At 41.1% G+C, this 19084-nt stretch overlaps 1 protein-coding gene across 3 annotated transcripts in view; it reads left to right on the top strand.

The window, feature by feature from the left end:
- Positions 1-19084, top strand: part of bcar3 (BCAR3 adaptor protein, NSP family member) — a 97118-nt gene that overhangs the window by 35414 nt on the left and 42620 nt on the right. For 2 of the 3 annotated variants that reach the window (XM_061779697.1, XM_061779698.1), the window contains 3 exons: positions 302-488; positions 1284-1517; positions 7486-7528. In XM_061779697.1, the coding sequence (XP_061635681.1) occupies positions 302-488; positions 1284-1517; positions 7486-7528 (464 nt within the window). Of the gene's footprint in view, positions 1-301; positions 489-1283; positions 1518-7485; positions 7529-14514; positions 16466-19084 lie in introns of those variants that run through there. The other variant, XM_061779699.1, reaches the window with a different exon arrangement.

The raw sequence follows: 19084 nt of genomic DNA on the forward strand, positions 1-19084 counted from the left end.
CGCAAAGCAAGCGTTTGAATGAATTTGTGAGCCCTCACCTCAACCATATCAGAATCAGAAACACCTTTTGCGATGAACTAGAACAGAGGTTGAACCAGACCCTCTCATCTAACATTAGTAACCTCTTACCTCACACATTTTCAATTTCTGTCGATATAATGATGATATCTCCCAGTACCTTTCTCTGTTTATCATAAATCAACGTAGTATATTCATTTCATTATGAAAACTTGTTTTCACTTGTTAAGATTAAATTGATAGTTTGACTATATTTCGTTGTGTTTGCTTCTTTGTTTTGCAGAGTGGAGGATGATGGCAGAGGGGCGTTTTGCCAGCCTGCCCAGGTCGCTCCATGCACATCACACACTAAGAGGCAATTCCCATGTCCACGACCCTGCCCTTGGTGCTTCAAGTGGGAGTAGCTGCCACTCAAGGAAGCTGCAAGCCTCCATTGCCTCCTCCATGGACCTTCTCAGCTCTCAACCAAGGTGGGCCAGATAAGCCAAACTGTCTCATAAATATTTATGGCTGTTCTCCTTGAATGACCCAAATACATAAAATATGTTGGTTCTCCATAACTAAGAATTAACATGTACCTATTAAAAGAACAATAAAGCAAATAAAAACACAATTTATTTTAAGATGAAGTCAAAGCATCTAATTATCTTACATACTGTAAACAATAAGGGCCTGAGAACAGTTTTTTGGGTGTATTAAACACAATGTTACACTGGATCAGTGACATGCAATGAGGTTCATGGCTGATGAGCAGGGCTTGACATTAACATCCACCAACTGGCCAAATGCGGGTTAGTCCCCACCAACCCACACGCCCCCCCCCCCCCCCCCCCCCCCCCTCCGCTCCCCCGCCCACAATTGACAAATGTATTTCGATTGGGAAAAAAGTTGGTCAGCAATGCAAAAACTATGGAAAATTAGAGTACACATTAAAAGTGTCTAACAACATTAGATTGGAGACCTGAAAAGAAACAGAAACTGGCACTTGCGTGCACAATCCGTTAGAGTGAGTGAAGACACAATTTAGCACTTGCTATTAGGGATCTTAGTAAAATATTGCATTCGTATAGATCACGCGCACTATGGCCAGAAACAGTCCACGCAATCTAAAGTGAACATGCAATTTAGTGCCAGTGACTTGCGATCTTAGTAAATCATGTACTAAGGGTTTAACTTAAAAAAAAAAAAATGTTTGTAATTAACTGTGTAAATATAAATGAATGGTTATTCAGTGTTTTTCATGTTTTTTCCCCTACCTTCCTTAGTCTCACTCCAGGGTGTAATGGATCAGAGTTCCCCGTAGCTTCTTACCAGCATATCTCCATTCATGGAACGCTGCCTCGACGTAAGAAGGGAGGGTCCACCAACACCTGGGACGCAAGAGCCAAACACACTCAGCCAGTAAATGGCAGAAGCTTAACATTGTTAGCTGCACAGGTCCACCAGCCAATGACCTCGCCGCTGGTTCAAAATATTATCGACGACTTCCGCAGTTACGGGTAAGCAAAAATCAAAGAAATCTACAGTGCAATGAAAAGGTATTGGCCCCTTCTCAAATTCGTGTATGTTAGGTCATCAGTTTGTAACCTCAAACTGAAGTGCACTTGTGTTCTGCAGCATGATAACGATCCAGAACACACCAGCAAGTCAAGGTAGCTTCGAAAAAAGAAATTGTTGTATAATAAATAAAAACACGATTTAAAAAGTGCATTTTATATTTGGGTTATCTTATGTTTGATTATCTTGTTAAAGTGGGGAAACTGCAAAAATATACAAATTTGAGAAGGGAGAAAATATATTTTTTTTACAGCACTGTATATATTAGTCAATTGCTGATGTAGTTCACCAAATATGTTCATTGCATTTCACTGTTGTGTAGAACAATAATAGGCACTCACTAACCATAACATTAGGCACACCTGTATAAACAAACGTGATTTTGCCGAAAGAAGATAACTCCAATGGTGCTTGTGGTAGAGCACTGACCTCCACCAAGTACATGTTGCATGAAGATGAATAAGATTACCACAAAACAATAAACACATTGTTTCTGGTAAAAATCTCAGTGGCTTTTATGCTGGATGGACAGAACAGGTCAAGGTGCCCAATTCTGATTTAGTTCCTGTTATGGATTCTGTTTAAAACCTACTTTCCGAAGGACCATTATCCAATATCACAATGTTTACCTTCGCTGAACAGATAAAATAACCCACGAGCAGACGTGTAAAGTGACAACACAAAATTAAACTATAATAAAAATATTTAGGAGCCACTCATAGTGTAACAGCTCACTGGCCTGACTAGTGTCCTGGATGTGTGGGTTCAATTCCCACTCAGTGTCGGTGGGAATGTAAGTGTGAAAGTTTGTTTGTCTCGATATGTGCCCTATGGTTGAGTGGCGACCAGTCCAATGGACCCCAAAAAATGCTTCATGAAATGGTTTTCTACAGGCATCATGACATGCAAATGATTGCTGTTTGTATGGGGACTGTGTCCCCTTGTGGAGACAGTATAAGGTGTCTTGAAGGGCTTTGCTTTAAAAAAATAAAAAATAAATTTAAAAAAAAAACATTGAAGTGAGATGTTATGGTTGTCAAGGATGTATAACGTCTTCATTGTTCGAAGAGCTCCATAATTGCTAGAGAACCTAAGGTTAGCTTGTTGGTAGGAAGTGACTGAGAGTGTCATGGCCACATTTGTATGTTCTTGCTTTGCCGAGTGGTTGATTAAAAACACCAGCTAACCAGCGACAGGTCTCGTTATTGTTTGACAATGGGTGATTGGATGTCGCGATGTTCTATACTTTCTTCGGTTCAAATGAATTGACATTTCATCAAAATTAAAGTGAAGCTAGGGCCGCCACTGTCCGGAGACAATGGTTTGCCCTCAGATTGGACAAAGAAAAGCCTTGGGGTTTTGGGCTTAGCTCAACTTCAGAGAGAACGCACACAAAAACTCTCGTCATCCTTCATCGTGTCTGTCTATCTTTCTGTCGCAAGTGTAGAATTACAGCTGACTGTATCTGATGCAGCCAACTATGAGCGCATGTGTGTGTTCATAGCCCCCAGCATCTGGGTTACCTTTGTAGGTCAGGGTGTGGCAGGACAGATCACAGATTACTGTGAACTCTTTGTCTGGACGCTCCATCTTTCTGCCTCCGCTCTGGATACATTTCATATACTGCTGACATACAGCTGGACAATTAGTCCAGGTCACCTTCAACCAGTGCAGGTGGCTCCACAGTGAACAATGTAATTCTCTCAGCTTTTCGGTTTAGTCTCTTAATAAGTAGGTTTTTTTTTAACACTTTTATTTTATTTGTCTGCTTCAACTGGCACGGAGAAGATTGATAATTAAAGAGTTGTGGATGTATGAAGACTTGTTTTGCACTGACATTGAGGTATTAGACTGACAATCTGTCAGGTTAATTTTCTGAGAAAGTGTAATATTTGTTTAGGTTGTAACCAGAAATTGGCTTTAATAGGCTCCATGTATTATTTCCGTTTGTATTAAATCTGACTTTAAAAAAAATAAATTCAAAAAAAGGTATAATATTAGATAATTAAATATTTAATTTAGCGACAGGACAGTATAATAGTGGTTAGCATGTTTCTCTGACAGTCTAGGTTTCAGTTCGGGCTTTCTGGAGTGGAGTTCTCCCCATGCTTGCGTTGGTTTCTGCACACATTCCCAGTAAAAAAATAAAAAATAAAACATTGCATGTTTGATTCGTGTTTACCAACCTTTACTGGGACAAGGCACCCGTTTTGCATAAGACAAAAAATCTCCACCACATAGAAATACTGAAATAATAATAATCTCATTTCAATTTACTTTCAATTTGACCTGTTTAGTTGAACACAAAGCTGATATACTCGAGAATCACTGTGTTAAATTAATTTAAGACTCTAAGTTGTCCATAGTTGTTTTTTTTTTTTGTACCCTGCAATTGACTGGCACCCAAAGTCACCTGGGATAAACTGGAGCTCACTTGTGGACCTAATCCGAACAAGCCCTATAGCAGATGATCGGATGGATAAAATGTTGCTACAATAAATGACTTACCCTCGAATAAGAAGAATTAGAAATGAAAAACCTTCCTGAAAAGACTTAAATGTTCATCTTATTCATGTATGCTGACACATCAGAAGTAAAAAGTAGAATTAAAAAAAGCAAGCGGAAAATGAATAGCTGAGTAATTTAGTTCTTGCCACATCCCTATAATGTCCAGTTAGTAACACCTTCGGCTGTCTGCCAAGAGAGGTTGTTTAATAGCCTATAGATGGATAATCAGTATTTCAAATGTTGTCTGTCTAGTATCTTATGTTCCTTGTTTGATTTCATATCATTTAATAAAACAGAATGTTTACAGTAACATGCATACAATGTAACAACAGAGCCTAGTTTTTTTAAAGGAAAATTTAATTGTGGCTCAAAAAAAAATGCTCAGACTTCCTCCCTTATCTCCCTTTCTGCAATCTGACTTGTTGATTTGAAACTGTTACATCACACTAATTACCTTTCTATAAAAAGATAAGTCAGTCCGTCTTGACTTTCCATTGCTTACCCTGCCAGCTGACCTTAGACCCCTGACCTTATGTTGCTCTAGCTCCTGATTGGCCAGTTAGTTTTTCTGTTGACCCTAGTGGGCACTTTAGCAGAACCCCAAGCAAGGAAGAGGAGGAGGCGGAAGACAGCAGACTGAGAGGAAAGGGAAGGAGGGAGTAGCTGACATAGGCGGCTTTCTCTTAAATCAACTTAATGATGCTTTTAACTTGTCAGTCATGTCTTAATTCTAGGTTTTGTTTGTTTGTTTGTTTGTTTGTTTTATTTTAATTTGAATCAGCATTAAACAAATTTTCAGCTCAAACAAGATGTGACAAACATGCAAAATGTGTGTATGCATTGGGGACACCTTCAAAGAGCAAATCGACTGCTCAGGTTTTTAACTCTACATCAGTAGCCAATCTTACTGAGTAGCATGTCCACATGTTTGACTCAACCTCAGTACTATACCGTACAGTATTTGTTGGATACTGACATCTGTTGGCTGCATTCGCACACTGCATCGGCCCGTCTTTCCACAGTTCCACATTCTCCACACACACACACACAGACACACACAAAACCTCATACCACCCTGTACTCCCATACTAAAGTCGCCCACATGTGGTGATGTTAAATGTCATGTGGGGAAGCAAAAGAACAACAGAAGCCAGAAAAAGACTGTGGTGAGAGCAGCCTCCCCTCTCCACTTTTTACTCTTTCTCTGGCATTCTCTCCTTCTGTGCGTCTTTGTGTAGCAGGTCCACCTCGTGGTCACGCAAGCAGAAAGTGTCCGACGCTGTTTCAGCAAAACAAGCAGAATAAAAAATTCTAAGTTAGCTGTGGTTAGTTTGTGCAGTCTGGAAGGGCAGTCCTCGGCCTCCGCATTCCGACCGCACTTTGCGTCCATTCCTTTGCCGCTCTTGTTAAACTTACAGCTCCGGTTGGATTTGGAATGTGTTCAGTGCAAGATTATCCTTCACCTGACTGATGTTTAAAGGGTGTTGTAGTTTAGCAGCTTGGGCTTTGACCTAGCTGAGGAAACTTGGAAACCCCCATTGGTCACAGCACATTGGGCACCAGTAATGTTTACATGGGTGTTGTCCAAATGGTTGGGACAAAGAGGCCAAGGACAGTGTTACGAGGGGCAGGTGGCTGATGTGGCGAATCTTTGGAGGCATCCACTGAGGTCAGAACAGAAATATATATCAGTGAACTATGTGGTCAGGCTTGTGGCGTTATGCATGCTGGACTACAGTTGACAAGAAACCAGTGCTCATCATTTTCCAAACAATAACTACAAGGCATACAGGCACTGAAATGACCACTTTCAGTCACTTCATCGTGTGGAACAAAAGTACAAGTAACTTACTATGTGCTATCGCTCTCCATCTATGGCATTCTATTCACAATGGATTCAAATGACAAAATTCCAATATATCATCTCAATTTTCAATTCTATATCTCAACAAGATAGGAACAGAGTAAGAGTATGAATCTTACCTCCACCAAGTGCAGAAGTGGAAGGTATTGTGTTAATTGAATTTAGTTTAATCAAATGAATCGATGTAGCCATCCCCACTCCTGCTCTATGCGTGACATACATTTGGGCGGGCCAAGCACATGTGATGTCCAAAGTCAAATGTTAGTGTCGGACGATCATGAGGGGTGGGTGAGAGGGGGGGGGGGGATCTACTCTGTGTGATATTGATTATTGGTATTGTGTGCACCAGCAAACATGCAAATGTCACATGTATGTTGAAATAACTCTTTTTAGACTCCATCCCTTTGCTCAGCCCACTTGCGGTGCAGTTATGGAACAGCGATTGTGAGAAAGCTTCAGAGTGCATATAATTACGCGTTCTAAGTTTCCTGCACTAGTTAAATCCACATGTACATGAAGTGTATTTTCTTTTTGGAAACCTTTTAGGAAAGGTGTAAAGATTGTAAAGGCTTGTCATCATTGTTTTCGCTTTTTCACACGCTGTTATCTTTTTTGTTCTGGAACACTCAGTAGATCTGTGTGGGCCTAGAAATAGAAGCTAGGACAGAGGAAATATGAATAATAAATTGTTGTGAATGCAGCCTTCTGTTTAATTACGTAATGAAATCCCACTAGATATTCGGGGCCACATTAAAGCTGAGAGGGCTTACAGCTGAACATGTTTGGTTTGTTAAGTACTGGCCCATGCTAATATTCCCATGGGAACACTACCGTGAGCTTAAGGGACTTTAACCAGCAACCTTGTTCAAGTAGTCAAGGATTTGAGCTAATTACCTCTTACGGTGAGCCGCTGGCTATAAGCCTCCTGGAGAAAGTTTGCACTTGGACACTCAAGTTGTTAGAACAGAATGTGGCGCAACGTACAGTTAGTTCAAAGGGCCTATGCTCCTGGAAAAAAAAAAAAAAAAGATTAAACGTGAACAGGTAATGCATCTGTGTTTTCCAAGTGTTGTGTGCCGTAACTTCTATGTGAAATTGTCAGTGGACTCACAAGGGTGGGCGTGTGGCTGTGATGTGTGTTATCATGGGAAGGGAGGGAGTCAAGGGGGGATGGAGGGAGAGAGGGAGCGAGCGTGTGAGAGAGAGAAAGTGAGCGAGACCGATCGGGACCTAAAGATTTGAGTTAGAAGCAGCTCAGTATGAATTTCTACTTCTTTTTCTCAAGTGAGTTTTGGATAGCGTTACCAGCTCCAACTCGACTAGCATTTTGCCAAACCAGACCGGAAAGATGCCTCTTTGGATGAGTGAATATATGTGAATATTTGTTTGAGAAGCATCATCACCAGTCACAATTGGCTCGTTGCAGTAGGAAGCAGAGAGGAGCTAAGGGAACAAGGACAGTTTGTTGGTGGGAAAACCAACATCGAGAACAAGATGTGCTCACTCAACCGGGCTTTTTCTCTCTCTGTGTTCCCCAGGGAGCCAACAGTTGGTTTGGATGCCACGGTGGACTATGTCAAGGTAAGTACAACTTTGTTTAGCAGACAGATGTTATTGTCAGGATTATTCTATAGAGCTTTTTATGTTCAAATTTGCAGAAACACAACACTGTATGGTTTTTCCTTATCACAAAGCTGACGCCAAGACATATCACATTACGTTTATGTAATTCCACATATTTGTTATCCTCTCCAGACTGTCTGTACAAAGATAAAAAATGTAAAAAAAAAAAAAAATCATAAACATACAGTCCAGAAATAGGATGAGTTTATTTCTGCACACTGTCAAGAAAAGCTGCTGTGGTGCGTGTAGCATGAATCACTGTAGCTGTAGTTCTTGAAAACCACAGAAATTCCTCTCTCCTGTAAAAGTTTAGAATCAATGAACAGGTTAAGTAAAGGTGAAAATAAAGTCAAAATCTTACAAAACATGAACCTAATGTAACTGGACAACGAGCAGCTAAGAAATTACTTTGCGCTGCTTATGCTACAGGTTGTAATAAAAACGTCACTCATAGGGGAAGTAAATCCAGTTACATGATGGACACTATTAAATTAGTTTTATACACCACCTGAGTCCCAGCTTAGCCGTAAAATATCATTGTGTTAAATGATTTGCTATTCTTGAATTTTTTTTTTTTTTGGAGGAGGGGACGACACTGTGTGAGTTGTGCTTTCTCAACGCAAGGAGTAAAGAATCTATGTATTGTTCTGTTGCTGGAACTGAACATCTGTTACTGATATCCAACCTTACTGTTTATTGCACCGTATTATAACCAGAATATATCACATAATGCGACTGGCAGGCGACCTGTCCAGGGTGTATATTGCTTCTCTCGGGATGGGCTCTAGCTCACCTGAGACCCCACATTTGTCTGATAAGATGTAAAACATGATATTTTTTTTTTTCACTCTGCTTATCTTATCTATCTCTGCTACGAATAAAATTAGGTGGTACTTAGTATCAAAAGTTTGAGAACGATCAACCAACCAATAACCTTTCGAACATTTTCTTAACCCCTCTGACAGTACATGAACACTGATATGAATGTGTTCTATACAATAAATGACAAAAAAAAAAAAAAAACTGGATTTCAAAGATGTACAGTATATCTGTCAGTATCTGTGAATATCATCTTTACTCTAGATTATCTGAAATAAAGTGCAACAAGGAAAATGCTGGCTGCACATAAATGATTGCATTCCTTGTAGAAAGCATACATCTGATGATGGAAATGCCTAGACAGAACTCGTACTGCATTCATTGATTGTTTATTCACTGCTATACTGACCAATTTGAAGTTTCCACATGAAGACCTATGCAGTTTCAACAACAAAATCTCATCAAGCAACACAATTGCTGACAAAAAGATTTTTTTAACTTTCAATGTGAACTAAGCAATACTGGTAACTACACCGTGTTGGTGAGCTCCTGAGAAAATGCTTTCCCTAATTTTCTTTTTTACCTCGACAGTATATACATATATATAATTTTTTCCACTACATCATCCCTCCTTCTGTCCATCCAACACTCTTTCCTCCCATCTCTTAGCACATATGTTTGGATGCTGACACCTTAGTGTGAAAAGCAAACTTAGTCTTTCTCACAAGAACGCACACGCATACACACACATACACAAACAGTTGTGGTGTTTTGTCGGTCAAATCAAGACTGCGAGCAAGAGTCAACAGTGTGCGCTGACCGCACATGGAGCCACTGTATCTTACATAACAGGTGTGAAAGTGTAGCTGTCAGCCAGAATTCCAGGTGTGTTTGCGTTTGCATTGTGGATTTAAAAAAAAAAAAAAAAAAAAAAAGTCTAACAGGCATGCAGGTGCTGTCACATTTTATTTCCGGTGATAAGGTCAAAAGTGCATGTTGACCGTGAGTCGTACACATTGTTCAGTGCACATCATTGATTGAGCAGGGTACAGAAGTGTGCAGGATGCTTGTATGCAGGAAAGTGGAGAGTGGAAAGAAACTGATGGTTTGCCTGTCAACAAGGTTATTTGGCTTATTGTCTTTATTTGGATGACTGATTTCCTTCATGTAAAGGAAGTAGAAACATAAGTTGAGCCCATGTCACAATGTCATTCCTCTTTAGCTGTTATATACAGTACTTTTGGATGAATATACTGTACTGTAAAAGCTTCATTTGGCAGCACGGTGAACAAGTAGTTAGTACATCTGCCTCACGGTGCTTCTAGGGTTCAGGGTTCGACTCTAGGGTCCAGCCTTCATGTGTGGCATTTTCTTCGAATTCCTCACACATTCCCAAAACATTCAGACTCTAAATTGTCCTCAGGTATGGAATCGGTGTGAGCGGTTGTTTGTCTCTTAGTACTCTGCGATCGGGCTGGCAACCAATCCAGGGTGAACCACGGCTCTCGCCCGAAGTCAGCTCGGATACTCACCTGTGACCCTAATGAGTCGAAGCACTATAGAAAATGAATGGATTTGGGAGTATACACAGGAAGTAAGAAGACTAACATTCAAAGCATAAGAGAATATTCCAGTACATGTGCCACGCGAAGATGGGCTATGGACAGCCACTCGTCACAATGAATTGTTATTTTGCCCCCCTCTTTTGACAATAAATTGAAGACATTATTTGTTTTTTAAAATAATATATATTTTGTCACTGATGGTGTTGTAGTCACTCGCATAACTTCAGTGGCGGCAGGCGGGTCAGTTCCCACTCAGAGTTGCAACAGACCACGTTCGAACTTGCTCCAGTGTTCGAGATAAATGTGGAACAAGGCTTTGTTTGGATGTAATTGGTGAACTAGACAAAGGGGGAATGGCGGCTATGGGCACGCAACACAGACAACAAGTACGAAAGATAGATTTGTGGCTTAAGAGAGAGAGAAAAAAAATCTCGAAAATACTGTCGCTTCTCTTTCATTCCCTTTGAAGTAAAAAGGGCAACTTCCTTCTGTCTGAAAAGAGCACCTTCTAAAAAACAATTATGTTCTGTGTGTGTGGTCTTGGCTTCCCTTCATACAGAAGCCTGTGGAACACTGCTGGTTTACTATAATACGATGTATGTATGATTCTTTCATTTCAACTTTTAAGAATAACAACACCCTTTGTTACCGACTCATTTTTGTATTGATTCAGTTATTAACTAGTGACAAAAAAAATCATATATACTGAAGATTCACTCTCTTGCCACCCAGTGGTCAAACTTCGGTATGACAGCGTGAGGTCACAGAAACCTGAGCTGTCAGAATGTCCATTTGAGTTCCAAACAGCAGTGGAGACTCATCAGTGATCAGCATACCGGTCTGTCAGTTAGCCAGCACGAGTTGCACTAACAAGCATCGAGTCAGCTTTCCGCTCCACCAACCCGGCCGCGAGTGCGTTCATGTGCATGACAGCCAATCAATAAGCAGAACATGCAGCTTCCCAGCAGCTCAACAGCATCAGTTGATTCATAATTGCCCGGTTGGTCTCATTTTTCGATATAAACAGTCTCATACTCTATCTATACTTTGTTTTGAGCAGAATCCATAGATCCACCTTCAGTGCAGCTACACATTTTTAACTAACAGCTTGGAAAATGTGACCTTCTCATATTAACAGACCAAGAGGTTAGTTGGGTGATCAATATTAACAACTGGGTCACACCCCTATGATTAGGTATCACAATTTCTACCATATCACCTAGTTTTCTCAAGCTTCAATATATTACAATCCAGGAAAGAACCAACCTCATTCCAGACCAGGTATGTGATTTACTCTAACCCAACTTTCAATTCAATTCATGACGAGCAATATGCTTCCTAGCAGCGTTTAAACAGCCTCTTCAGATTGTGTCAAAGCGATAATAAATTCGATTAGTGTTTTTATAGCATACTAATTAAGACGGACTGGTCCACAAATATAAATGATATGTGTTTTTCAGCATACTGTAATTATGTTATTCTCTTTATTTCCATCCAGTGCTTCATCAAAAATGTTGAATTTTTAGGTCATATTACTTTATCTTGTTCCTTTAATTTAAAACAAATCTGGTATCCATCCATCCATCCATCCATTTTCTGTACCGCTTCTCCTCACTATGGTCGCGGGCGTGCTGGAGCCTATCCCAGCTATCTTCGGGCGGGAGGCGGGCTACACCCTGAACCGGTCGCCAGCCAATCCCAGGGCACACGAAACAAAATCAACTCCAATCAACCTACCATGCATGTTTTGGGGATGTGGGAGGAAACTGGAGTGCCCGGAGAAAACCCACCCAGGCACGGGGAGAACATCCACACAGGCGGGGCCGGAATTTGAACCTCGGTCCCCAGAACTGTGAGGCAAATGTGCTAACCAGTCCACCACCGTGCCGACCAAATCTGGTATATAAAGTAAAATAGGACTGTTGGGTGGAGTGACATGAAATGTTGTTTGGACCTTAGGGGCTTCATACAGCTCAGGCGTGACATTGTTCTAATCAGCTAGACTCTCACCAGCACAATTGTCTTTATTGGACTGATGACCCACCACAAGCACACGCTTGCCAAGAAGCCTGAACACTCATGCCAAGTCCATCACTGGGCCATTAAATTAAGCTTTGGCATAATAGTTAAGGTACAATAAAAGTTCAAATAAACTGAAGTTTTAAAAGAAAAAGATAGATTGGCAAATCCCCTTATCCTGTTCAGAGTCACAGGGCGCTAGAGCCTGTCCCAGCTGACTTCATGCAAAAGGCAGACTACAGAGACATAGAGACAGGCAACCATTCACATGCACATTCACACTGTCACTGAGCGGGAACTGAATTTGTGCATCCTATGTTCCTTCCATTTTCAACAATCACAAATCAAAAAGGGACTATTTTGTTATTAGCCAATTTTTCATATTTCAATTTTTGGCTCAGATCAAAAATACGAAATGTAAAACTAGGCCACAAAGCTAAATTTTACATGACATGGATGTGTGGTAGCAAGCGTTAGCAAACATACGTTAGCTTTTTAAACCGCCACAATGAGCCTGGGCCACGACCACCATCGCTCTAATGAGCCATTGGCCATTTTATATCAAGCACAAACCTGTTTGAAGCATTGTAATCGGCTTCATGCATTATGTCTGACTTTTCACCAACAGTTTGTGACATTCTTTAGACCACATATGTATTCTTTTCTTACTGCATTTGCTCTTTACATTCTTACAATAAACATATCCAGTATACAGTATTGACAATGTTTTTTAAATACAACAAACATATACAGTGGAAGATATAGAACCTCCCAAGAGTTTAGAATACAGTTTCTGGTCCCTTGTTGTTTTCCAGAGCATTCCTGAAATGACGGATGTGTGTATTTTAGGGTGGACGTTTATGCTAGCTGGTGATTTGGGGCCAATGTGGTTGGCAATGCAGCGTGTGTTGCTCCAGGGAACATTCAACATGTATTTCCTCTATGGATCCTCAGGGAGCCCGCACTGTAATTACTGTCTTCATTCCCTGTGACAGAAAATTCTTTTAATTGCTGGGGTGTCACCCCATGTGTTTTTGCTGGTGGGTTCTTCAGTTTACAGCATCATGCTATTAAGATAAGAGTGGGCCTAGTTCTCAAGCTTTGTTTTTGTTATCTTTGTGGCGTTTGACTGGGTTGAGGTCAAGGCTCTGTGTGGCCCAGGCCCTTTGTCATTAGATGAATTCAACAAAGCCTTTATTGATTGCTCAGGTTTCAGAAAAGTTGCCTTCCACTACCCACAAAATTGGAATAATACACTCGCTCAAATTGTCTTGATTATATGAAATACTGAGGTGAAAGTAACGGGCATAGCGCAACCCCCAAATTATCAATTAATTCTTTAAAAGTAACTGTACGACTTGCCTGGGTTTTACATGGATGCTGCTGATGATGCTCCATGTCTCACAGGAAGTGAGCTCTACAACTGTATCATCTCTTTCTAAAATAGTAATTAAATGAAATTATTATTAACCGGGCGGCACGGTGGACGACTGGTTAGAGCGTCAGCCTCACAGTTCTGAGGTGCGGGGTTCAATCCCCGTCCCCGCCTGTGTGGAGTTTGCATGTTCTCCCCGTGCCTGCGTGGGTTTTCTCCGGACACTCCGGTTTCCTCCCACATCCCAAAAACATGCATTAATTGGAGACTCTAAATTGCTCGTAGGCATGACTGTGAGTGCGAATGGTTGTTTGTTTCTATGTGCCCTGCGATTGGCTGGCAACCAGTTCAGGGTGTACCCCGCCTCCTGCCCGATGACAGCTGGGATAGGCTCCAGCATGCCCGCGACCCTAGTGAGGAGAAGCGGCTCAGATAATGGATGGATGGGTATTATTAACCGTAGCCCTTTTTCAATTCCTTTTTATGAAATATTATCCATCCATCCATATTCCGTACCACTTATCCTCACTAGGGTCGTGGGTATGCTGGAGCCTATCCCAGCTATCTTCGGGCGAGAGACGGGTTACACACTGAATTGGTCGCCACCCAATCGCAGATTAAATATTATATTGAGTGGATATTTTTAGCTGAAACTTGTAAGCCAATCAGAGAAGAAGTTCCCTGAGAAGCAGGTCGATGAGATATGTTGTGAAATAATGAAGTTAAACTGTTTTACCCTAATTTGAAGGCGTTTTATAATTTTTGATTTTTGGGTTTTCCATAGATAAGGCATTTTTTCCGAGACAAAAAAAAACAAAACAAAAAAACTAAATTTCTCCAGAACCCATCAACTGACTTTCAAAATTCTTGGTGCGTTGTACTCATTGAATTAGCCACTCCAACCAGACTCAGGATTTTGACAGACTGTAATTTTATGGAAAAGTTGTCACGTTGCTACTACCATGGCGGCATTGCTTAAGTTGCAAGAGTATATGTTCTCTATTTCGTCACAGTGCTGTAGGATTCCCTTGGGAACAGATGAAAACAGCCATGGGTGCGGACATGAAAAACTGAAAATAGTCAATTTTCAAAACAGAAAAATACCAGAGGAAAAAGTCACTGCAAAAAAAAAGAAAAAGGGGGCAAATCCAAAAATAGGGAGCCCAGCGGAGCATACAATGTGACAACAAACAACATTTTCCAATGAGGACCCAACAAGGACTGTAACAAACCAGGAGATCAAATGCCCATGATTATAAAATCTAATTCCCATGATTATGAAATCAAAGACAGCTGTTCAGAATACCAGGTGAGGGAAAGCTTTGATCAGACCAGACGAAACTAATTAGTGCACTGGATTATCCAAGTGAGACAATTCAGATTTTTTTGCTCTCAAACGGCATCGTGGTAGTTTAAAGACAGTATGAGTATCGCGGCTGAACTAGAATTAACCGGCCAATTGCGAACAGATTACAGTCGGCGACAGCAGCAGAGCACAGCACATCTAGCAACTCATTCCAACGGAAAAGTGTGACGCCTAGTGTTCTTATCGGAAAATGGCCATTGTCAAGGCTGAAGCTATATTTCGAAGTCGGCTGCATGCCTCAGGCAACGCAATAAAAGTATTACTTTGCCACAATCTTGTGACATCTTAGTATCAAGGAACTATGTTGAAATGAGTTGAAGAGTTTCATTTCGACAACCATAGAAGTATTGAATGAAAATCTGCAAGTAATTGACACCCCCATAAAAGGCTTAGAATTGCATATAGATGCCACAAGTTGTAGGCCAGGGGTGTCAAAGTCATTTGTGTCACGGGCCACATTGTAGTTATGGTTTCTCTCAGAGGGCCGTTAAGATTTTGAAATCATAGAAATATTGAATCACCTCCTTATATTATTACATAGACAACAAATTGATAGATGAATAGTTTGGAAATCGAAATTCAAGGGCAATACTTTGTAACTATTGTTTATGTTACTGTATTGTAAAAAGAGGTTTGTAACAAAAACATGGTTGGAAATATTTATTCCATATGACAATTAATTTTTTCTACAGATTTTAGCAAGAATCATGGCAGTTCAAGCACATGATTTGCTTTCGTGGGCCACATAATATGATGTGGTGGGCCAGATCTGGCCCCCGGGCCTTGAGTTTGACACCCGTGTTGTAGGCAAAGCACTAATATTGTCAAAATGAAACTCCTCAACTCACCTGTAAGAAACACACATAAAACAAGTAGAAATAATTTTTAAAAAACAACGTCCAAGTCTACGTGTCGAACAGGAATGGGACAGTAAGTTAATTAAAAACAGGTCATACGTATTAAAACAGTTTAACCACAATATGATTACACCAATAACTTTGAGGCCAATTATTTCAAAGTTAAAGAACCTGGAAGTAAAACATTCAACGTAGAACAGCGTTACCGGTGGTATGCATAGTAGGTGAGAGAATAATATCTGTATTGATTTCTCCATCCAGCATCCGTGCGTCCTGAAAGCAAGCAGACAAAGAGTGAGAGAAAGGGAGAGAGCGTTTGCCTTTGGGCCATTCCCAACAGTTTCATATGTGATTGGTTCATACCGGACCACATGGCTCTTTCTCATGCCCGTCTATGGAACTCGGGGTGGAGTAATGGAAAAGGATCACCAAGGAGGCAAGAGGGGAGAGTGGCGGACGGTTCACTCTGCAGGGGACTGTGGAGGAGAGAGTCAGAGGACATAGTGATAAATAGACTTGTCACCATGGTGGTCGATGAGTTGAAGTGGACAGTCAAGCCGATTATTATTGTTGGATATGTTTATTACAGCTGACAACGTTAAACCATTAAGTCCACTTAAGATAATAGCTTTGCGCAACTAGATTTTCTTTGAAGAGGCAAATGGGATTCGCCAGTGGACCTTCACCTCACTCAGTGGAAGTTCGAATACTTTGTGTAGTCGAGGCGACTGTAGCTGATATTTGCAGCTGAGGGACCCCAGCTGGAGGCATCGCTTGGTTACTTCCTGACACTGGAGGAAAAAGTTACTAAAAATGTCACAACGATGTAACCTGAAGAGCCTTACAGCAGCTCTTTGCTGCTTCTACCACAACAACTCTGTCATTAGTGCAAAGGTGAGAAAAAAAGGCACGTGCATGTCCTTATGTTTTAGTGATTGATTGTTTTTAGATTGTTAATCTCGTCACACACTATCGATTTGATTTCAGATTAACTAAAATACAAATTCTGTGCTAATCTGTTGTTGTTCTTAAAGGAAACTGGCCAGTCCACAGTCGAGCTAGTCTCAATGAGCCTCCCAAAAGTGCCTGGTGACACTTCCAACCTGAACAAAATCTAATCACGCTGAATGGTCCTCCTCTTTCCCTCACTCTGTCTGTGACTTGAACACTAGGCTTTTATTATATGGAGCAGACATAACCGCATAAATGAGCGACTGTGTGACTCTGTGTGTGTGTGTGTGCATGTGTGTATGTGTGTGCGTGCGTGAGATTATGATATGACCAGCTTCATCCAAGAAGTGCTGGCACACGGACAAGGTGTGTGATGGCACGGGTGAGACACAGATCGTTGTACATTGGGCGGTAGCCGAATGAAGGTGATAGCCTTCGTGAGGGTGATTCATTACTGAGTTGTGACAGTGGCCCTTTTTATGACATCAGTGAAATGCACCAATGCCATTAACTTGATTTGATGGAGCCAGCGGTGGCACGGCCACTGTGCAGCAAAGTGACATGGTGTCCCTCAAGATGGTCAGCTCCCATATAATAGTAGTCGAGTATAGTATGCTATAGTATAGTTTATTCTGTTTATTTGTGTACGATGTGGACAAATGTATTGGGACACATGTCCATTACATATTACGGCTTTTCTCCAATATGTTGGTGGAGAAATTGTGTCAATTCATCCAGAATACCATTGCTGAGTCAGCGTTAGCCAGGCTCACAAACTCTGTTTTACATCCCAAAGGTGTTATATAAGCTTGAGATCAACACTATCAAGTTCTTCCATAACAAACTGGAACAGAAAAGGGCTTTCCCCAAACTATTCCTGCACCAACGACTCATCTACAGTGCTGTGAAAAAGTTTTGCCCCCTTCTTGAATTCTCATTCTTTTTTAATATTTCCTCCCACTTAACAGTAATTTTTAAAACCATAAAAGTTTAATATTAGACAAAGATAACCAAAGAAAATTTAAATGCAGTGCTTAAATGACGATTTATTGTTTTAAGGATAAAAGGCTATCCAAAGCTACCTAGCCCTATGTGAAAAAGTAACTCCCCCCTTGTTAAATCATGACTTTACTGTGGTTAATCCCACTTTACTGTGGGTTAAATTTCACTGACCACACCCATCCTTATTACTTCAAGACCTGCTCAATCAAGAAAGAACTTAATAGAACCTGTCTGATTTAAATTTCAAGAACAAATGAGAAATATAGTAATGATATCTATCAGTCTCAGGAAAGGATTACAAAGGCATTTCTAAAGCTTTAGGACGCCAGTAAACCACAGTGAGAGCCATTGTCCACAAAGGGAGAAAAAAAAAAAAAGAAAACATTGGGGAAGTTTCCCAAGCGTGGCCAGCCTACCAAAATTACCCCAAAAAGCACAGTGACTACGTGGTTAGGACTGTTCATGACTCACCCATAAAGAATACTGGGAAAAAATGGCATTGAAGGTAGCGTTCCAAGGCAAAAATCACTGCTTGGGAAAAACAAAACAAAACATAAAGGCCTGTCTTACTTTTTCAAACAAACATGAGTCCCAAGACTTTGGGGAGAATATTCTATGGAGTGAAGAGACGAAAGATGAGCTTTTTAGAAGATGTGTGTCTCATTACATCTGGCGTAAAAGTATCCTCGAATTTCAGAAAAAGAACAACATACCGCCAAGCAAACATCGTGGAGGTAGTGTGATGCTCTAGGGCTGCGTTGCCACTTCAGGACCTGGATGACTTGCTGTGATCAATGTGACCATGAATTTTGCTCTTTACCAGAAAATCCTGAAGGAGAATATATTCCGCCATCAATTTGTGACCTGAACCTTGGTTCAGTAGCAGGACAACGATCCAAAACACACCAGCAAGTCAACTTCTGAATGGCTTAAAAAAAAAAACATGAAGATTTTCGAGTGGCCTAGTCAAGGTCTGGACAGATTGAAAGGCTGTGGCATGACATGTTCATGCTCGAAAACCCTGCAATATTGATGAATTAAAACAATTTTAAAAAACGAGTGGGGCAAAATATCTCCACAGAGATGTGAAAGTGCTTTGGATGGCCCAACCAGTTATAACCAGAGGGAAATTACTTTTTCGCGCAGGACCAGGGAGCTTTAAAAACTGCCTTTTGTGTTTACTAGGCTTATTGTCGTATGATATGTACATATGTTTGATGATGTTAAAGGGGAAAATGTCCCCATCCATCCATCCATCCATTTTCTGAGCCGCTTCTCCTCACTAGGGTCGCAGGCGTGCTGGAGCCTATCCCAGCTGTCATCGGGCAGGAGGCGGGGTACACCCTAAACTGGTTGCCAGCCAATCGCAGGGCACATAGAAACAAACAACCATTCGCACTCACAGTCATGCCTACGGGCAATTTAGAGTCTCCAATTAATGCATGTTTTTGGGATGTGGGAGGAAACCGGAGTGCCCGGAGAAAACCCACGCAGGCACAGGGAGAACATGCAAACTCCACACAGGCGGGGCCGGGGATTGAGCCCGGGTCCTCACAACTG

The sequence above is a fragment of the Phyllopteryx taeniolatus genome, chromosome 7, assembly GCF_024500385.1.
Source record: "Phyllopteryx taeniolatus isolate TA_2022b chromosome 7, UOR_Ptae_1.2, whole genome shotgun sequence".
Lineage (NCBI taxonomy): Eukaryota > Metazoa > Chordata > Actinopteri > Syngnathiformes > Syngnathidae > Phyllopteryx > Phyllopteryx taeniolatus.